This window comes from Gymnoscopelus braueri (assembly GCF_963280865.1).
Source record: "Gymnoscopelus braueri genome assembly, chromosome: 4".
NCBI lineage: Eukaryota > Metazoa > Chordata > Actinopteri > Myctophiformes > Myctophidae > Gymnoscopelus > Gymnoscopelus braueri.
Window position 1 is genome coordinate 34,095,569 of NC_137605.1, and position 7,500 is coordinate 34,103,068.

The 7,500-nt window shown below is 40.7% G+C and overlaps 1 protein-coding gene across 1 annotated transcript in view; it reads left to right on the forward strand.

Moving 5' to 3' along the window:
- Positions 1 to 4,862: 4,862 nt before the first annotated feature.
- Positions 4,863 to 7,500, forward strand: part of trim35-29 (tripartite motif containing 35-29) — a gene marked incomplete at both ends in the record, with an annotated part of 61,848 nt that continues 59,210 nt past the window's right edge. Inside the window, one exon of the mRNA XM_080425897.1 lies at positions 4,863 to 5,699. Coding sequence (XP_080282023.1) covers positions 4,863 to 5,699 — 837 coding nt within the window. The remainder of the gene's footprint in view (positions 5,700 to 7,500) is intronic.

Genomic DNA, 7,500 nt, shown 5'->3' on the forward strand with positions numbered 1-7,500 from the left:
AGAAGAGAAGAGAAGAGAAGAGAAGAGAAGAGAAGAGAAGAGAAGAGAAGAGAAGAGAAGAGAAGAGAGCACACAAAGGATCAGTACTACTTTCCCATGCCAGAGACATTGAGTACAATCGACTGTTGTTGTTTCACCAACTGCTTGGTCCCCCTGATAACTGTCCTGGATTCTGATGCCTGCATCTCACACAAAAACACACATTAAATATAAATGGGCTCAAAATCTAAAGTAGCATGTAAAACAGACTGCACAAATGTATCAGCCTCATCTAGTTTATAACAGTTTGTCCAAGGGCAACAGTGGTGCTACGTTCTGTACCAGTATCAGTTTGGGGAATAGAGTTCACCCCCAATTGATGCCAAAACGATTGGTAGAGGAGATAAATGTACTGTATCAAAGAGTGAGGCATTGAGCTTCTTTCTTCTGGATTAGGTGAAATAGTCAGTTACTGTATTTATTTTTTAGAGAATTACTATGTCCGTGAATATTTCATATCAATCTATTAATTTGGTGATGCCTCATTCAACAGGTTGATGCTTTTATTTGCGGTGAAAAATCAACCTTGTTTCAAAACAATATTATGTTGCTTTATCACTGTGTAATATTTGCGTGTGGATGTACTTATGACACAAACTCCAGTTTAAATGAATGTGAAATCATCACACGAAATAAACTCTCCCAGTGTGTAGGACCTTAATTCTTCAACCACTTACCTGGTAAAATACTTTGCACTGACCTTGCACTAGTAGTAAGTCATTCTTGATTAGAGTACCTGCCAAATGCCTGAATTGTAACGGCAAAATGTACTGTATCAGCCTTTTATCAGTGTTAATTTCCTTCAGTGCCTGTGCCTCACAACAAGATGTAACACACACGCATGCACGCACGCACACACACCCACACACACAGAGCTTCAGCAAAATTACAATTTGGGATTTTGTGGCTATAAGGATTCGCCCGGATTCATTATCACCATAATCTACCATCTTCCAGAAAGTAGCAGGCCTCTGAGATACTTTTTTAAATCCAGATAATTGACTGGAAATGCAACCAGATAAAATGTTATCCTACATTAAAAAGGGGAGGACGGGCCGACGGGCGGGCGGACGGACTTCTGACGTCACGCTCATGTCACCATGACTCATGACTCAGCCATAACCATATAAGGATTTCCCAATGCAGCAATGCCCAAATATGGAGTGTTGCCTAACCTCAATGTGTCGTCATGACATCAGGCGCAAACAAATCAGTGAGCTCCATATATGAGCACACAAAGGGACAAGGACTAACAGATACAGAGATCCGGTTTTCCAGAACCACAGTTCCGACCGCTATGCCCAAAAGGTTCATGTGCATATACAGTATGAGACCGACCGACTTCATACTCGAGGGAGTACGGTGCCGTCGAGTAGTTCGGATATCTAGTTGTCCAGAACCGCCGATCCAACCGTATATGGACATTCCAATATATGGGCATATACTGATGACATCAGGGATCTCCATAATGGGCATAAAAGGGACACAGGTAGTCAGACAGATACAGAGATCTCCATATATGGGCACAAAGGGACACAGACAGGTACAACGGGTACTCTGAGATAGCCCCCGACACTATGGTCCGATCGGCTGTGCGACATATAGGTGTGAGGGCCGCGTTGCTGACCGAACTCTAGATAGTCAAAATTCATAAACATAATTACACCATGTGACACAAAAACTAAACCAATGCTATGGACTTGATGGTATGTTTACGGCAGAATGGTTATACTATAGAGAGACTGCTGGTGTGGTGTCTTCTGTCAGAGAACCTGATAACAGAAGTAGGTCAGTCATTCTTCTCTTGATCTCACATCGATACATTATAGAAATACATTTGAAAGCCATGCTATGTTCATTCTAGGGCCAGAAGCTAAATGTACATGTGAGTATGTCTTTGCCCAGGCAAGTCTCTGTGTGGAGGTTTCTGCATGAGTTAATGTATGTGTGGGCATTTCTGTCTGTTTTTATATATTTGCATGGGTTTATGTCGTGGGATGATTTTTTATCTTTGCTCGTGCATCACTTATAAGTTGTGTGTGTGTCCTTTAGTGTATGACTGAATTTGTTCACCCCAGCCCCTATTTGTCTCTCCACCTCACTCCCCCTGTGTCTCTTGCTCCTTGCGTCTCCCTTCCTCTCTCAGCATCTAACCAGTGGTGACAGTTGTTCTTTTTAAAGCTGAGCGGATCAGAACGCAGGCGGAGTAGCTGTTAATTATGGATGGCCTGTTGATCCGCCCAGGAGCTCCCAGGGAGGGAAAACATCCATTCTAACTTCACTAGCTAACGCCTCAACAGTGCTAATATGACAGGAGTCTACAGTACATTAACGTTACTCTGCTAGACAACATGGCAAACAACCCTCTACAGCTGCAGTGTAGAGGGTTTCACGTTAAAAGAAAAAACATTTACGTGAATGTGGTTGCTTCAGCAGTTGCTAAGCTATTACCAGATTAAAAAGTCAAAGACTATTAAATAGTGCCACTATGTCACCAAATTACAAATTTTTTACTACTTCAAAACAGTGTCCAAAAGCCCCTCTAGGGGGATATAATACATTATATTCTATGTACTCGATTTCCTTGTGTAACTTTTAAATGAAGTTGCAATGCACCAGTTTGTTAAAAAAAAAAAATTGCTTCTCCTTCCTCCTCGCTGTAAGTATGCCTATAGAAGAGAACAAGGTCACCTTTGTGCCAACAAAACCTTTCAAGGGTGGCGATCTTGTGACACCCACTTCACTGCTGTTCAGGACTTGACGTTTGTCACAGTAGCATCACTTTTTTCATAGCTGAACCTGGGCTTGTTCTGTATATTTTTCTATAGAGGGTTACTGTAGTCCATCGATCTGAAGCTGTGATTGCGTCAGATGGTACAATATGATAGGTGAGGATGAAGTCAAATTTTGGATGGCTCAGCTTTCCTGAAGAAATTAACCACACAGGTGGATTTGGCACAGGCCCTCTGGGCAGTTTTATGCTTGCTAGTACACTACAGAATGACCAAAAGTCAGCACCACCCTTTCTAATTAATGTTTCTAATTAGTGCCCCTTGTTCCAGACCACCGGTGCTGGTGCCCCCATGTGCCAGACCACCCGTATGGTCTTTTAAGTATCAGAAAGGTACTGTACCTTATGAAATTTAAAGGACAGGCAGCTCTGGCATGTTTAGCCCATTGAATATGACACATTGAGTCAATTATTCTGGCAAGTTTGGTAATGTTTTAACCACTCAATCCCTATATGTGAACTCTATACTTTATCTGCTGTTTCTTTTCCCTCTACACCAAATCCCGAAAATAGCCGATCTACAAGATCGACAAAGAGATTTGGTGTAGAAGGGAAAAGGAGACAATAGACCCCCAGGGAACCCGGGTTAAAGTAAAGCTACACTGCTATGATTGTGATTGTCCCTCAGGACTCTGTCTTACACATCACTGCTATTACGATACTACTGTAAATATAGTTAGTTACATTTCACCATCTGGTTATTCATTTGTTTACTCTTTACTTTTTGAAAGAGGCCAGTTGAAAGAACTGCTTCTAATTTCACAATGTAGTACTACTTGAAATGTTATCAAGAAGTGGTCAGATAACACTGACATATAGAAAGACCATTAATCAGAGACAAACAATGCCACAACACAAAGGTCAATTGGATTACCACCATAGTACTGTATGCTGATTCTTGTACCAATTGATTAAAGCAAAGTTTGTCAGTCATAGACAAGAAAGCCTTCGTAAGGAGGTCTAATAATTTTTTCACTAGTGATAAGATGTTGCTATGTTGCCTGTTTATCTATAGAAATCACAACACGAGGCAACGCGACACGTTGTGAGCTGGTAGATCGTTGATCCCTGGGGGGACCCAGGTCAACAAAGTATATAGAGTTTAAAAGTAAAGCTTTTCTGATATGATTGTCGGTCAGTGCCAAGTGAGTGGTGATGTTGCTCAAACCAAATGCTGGCCTAATCGACGGTTGACAAGTGAGACTCACTATAAAATGACGGTTAGAGCCCCACAGATGTCCCAGTGAGCTGGTCCTTGCTGAAAAAAGCTTCATTGCACTCTCTTCCTCTCCAGATCTAAATTGGGATTTCATTATTGACGCAGGCAAGACATTGCAATGCCAGCATTCAATAAATGTTCAGCAGCTGACAAAAAATATATATTTTTCCTTTTAAATGAAAATGTAAATGTCTGTGAAATTCTATGGTATATGTATTGAACTAGTCATTTACCTTGTAAACATGTTTACAGGTATATTAAGTTGACTGGTATTGCATAACGTATCAGCAGATTTAATTTGTAAATGATATAATTAATGACCAAATTTATTTGAAGGATATTTCAAATGGCAGACAATAACAATATTTTTTTACATGACTGAAACGCATATAGTTCAACAACATTGCTCATCATTCACTACTAGAACTACTACTACTTTGACTACTTGTATTAATGCTACTACTATTACAACAAATACTACTATTATTACTACTAAAAGTACTTGTATTAATACTACTAATACTACTAAACTAGGCTACTACAACTAATACATGTTAATATTATTATTATTACATATTATATTATTACTACTGCTACAACTACTTCTACTGCTGCTACTACTACTACTACTACTACTACTACTACTACTACTACTACTACTACTACTACTACTACTACTACTACTACTACTACTACTAATAATAATAATAATAAATTATCTATTGCTACTCATAATGTTATTGCTGTTGTTTCCTCTTCCAGTATTCTAGCCTCACTGAACATTTCAGAGCTGGAGTGCGATTGGCAGATAAAATGGCTTCCTGTTTGCCTCATCAGGCCAAGCAGCCCACCTGTCCCTGGGTAAGCTCAGAGGTTCTCTGCAGCATGCATGGGGAGAAGCTCAGCCTCTTCTGTTTGGACGATGAGCAGCTGATGTGTGTTGTGTGTCAGGATTCAGAAAAACATGCCCGACACAAGTTCGCAACAGCATTGCAGCAGTGCACACAGGAACTCCAGGAATCACTGAAGCATTTCAAGAATAAACTGAAGTTATTTAATAAAGTTAAAGCTGATTCTGACCAAATAGAAAATCACATCAGGGTTCAGGCCCGGTACACAGAGATGCATATTAAGAAACTGTTTAAGAAGTTTCATGAGTACCTACAAGAGGAAGAAGAGGCCAGGATCATCGCTCTGAGGGAGGAAGTAGCGCAGAAGAGTCAGAAGATAAAAGAGAGGATTGAGGGGCTGAGCAGAGAGATGGCAACCCTCTCGAACTCAATCCAAGCCACCGAGGATCAGCTGAGAGCCGACAATCACGTCTCATTCCTGCAGAACTACAAGGCCATGGTGGAAGGATTCCAGCTCACAATGCAAAAACCAAAGCTGGAACCAGGAGCGCTGATAGACGAGGCCAAACACCTGGGCAACCTGACCTTCAGAGTCTGGGATAAGATGAAAGAGATTGTCTCCTACACTCCTGTGACCCTGGACCCCAACACTGCCTGTCCAGAACTCATTCTGTCTGAGGATCTGACTAGTGTGCGATATGGAGAGAGACAGCAGCTTCCTGACAACCCAGAGAGGCGTGCCTTCATTGTCCTGGGTTCTGAGGGCTTTAATTCAGGGTCTCACAGCTGGGATGTTGAGGTTGGAGAAAATAGAAGCTGGTCACTGGGTGTGTTAGTAGAGTCTTTCCACAGGAAGGGAGACAGAGGGGATAGACTTAGACACTGGAAGATAGGGTTCTGTAATGGTAAATGTAGAGCCATATTCTCATCAGGGGTAATCACTGATATCACTGATCATCTCCCAGTGACCCAGGAAACCCGAAGGATCAGAGTCCAGCTGGACTGTAACGGAGGAAAGCTGTCCTTCTCTGATCCTGATTCAAACACTCACCTACATACCTTCACACACACTTTCACTGAGAGACTCTTTCCATTCATTTGCAATTTTGATGATGATAAGTTTACTACTTTGAAGGTGTTACCAGGAAGGATCTCTGTCACTCTGGAAAACCACAGTTAGAATATATCGTCTCATAAATGCCTATTGAATACATTGAGCTGGTATTGTTATGGGCTCTCCATGTTGATCAGATGGGATTTAATTATGGCATGTTATTCATTATTATTTTTGAATTAAATGTGATTGTTTAATTAACATATCACTCTGTTTTAATCTCTTTTGCTTTATGCGTGCGTATACACGTGTACATGCACGCGTGCGCACACACACACGCACACGCGCGCACACACACACACACACACACACACACACACACACACACACACACACACACACACACACACACACACACACACACACACACACACACACACACACACATAGATAAGATAGAAATAGATATGTAATTTAATTAATAACATTAACAATAACATTTATTTTGTAGTGCACATAGTCAGTTTCTAATTCAATTGGTATTATCATGATATTATTTAATAGCGACTGATGATTCTTTTTTACATGCATTCATTTTGTAGTGTGTATCATATATAATTCATTTTCGAACGATATTGTTATTATGGTGACATCTTTTGAAATCAATTGATATATTTCTTATTATTAAATTAAATATGGCCACATAAATCCCAAAGCGTCGTCGTGGTTCAATTTGTGTTTTGACCTTTTGTATTTTGGTGCGATTTATGTATTTTCTATTAGAACACGGGTGAATTGGAACTCTCAAGTTGTTCTGTTGTATATGAATGTAAGTTTTGTCCATGTGAAAAGGGCACAAACAAAATGCATTTTGACAGAAACAAAAACGATTTATTTGTATTGTCTTTGAGGGTGAACTGATAAATGACACCCGGTACATGGTAATAGACAGTATATATTTTTTAAGATTTGTTTTGGGGCTTTTATGCCTTTATTTGAGAGGAAAGTAGGCTGACAAGAAATGGGGAGAGAGATGGGGGGGTGACACACACCAAAGGTCACCGGGAACGGGAGTCGAACCCGCGACACGCTGTAAGACTGGATTACCAGACATGTGGTATGCGCCTGGGCCGCTAGGCCAGCGGGCGCCCAACCTAATCTATCCTTAACTGTAACTTGGCAAAGTACCTTCCCTAACCCTTAAATCCTCAGGCAGAATCCTTGTATCCCAGTACTTCAACATTTTGTTTTATTTGTAAATTAATGCCCTACTTCATCATTCGACAGATAGATAGATAGAATCCTACAATACAAAAAAACCCACTAATAAATCAAATAAAATCGCAGTCAGTTCATGATGAGACAAAAATATTGCACAACAGGAGTCTTCAGCAGCATATAGGAAGAATGTTAGGGGATATTGCACCTACGGGACTGTACGGGACTATTTCACTTTTTTAGAGTTCATCAAGTCTGATGGCTGGGGGGGGAAAAAAATATGCAAAATCTGGCCGGTCTGCTCCTGATGCTCTGGTACCTTTTGCCA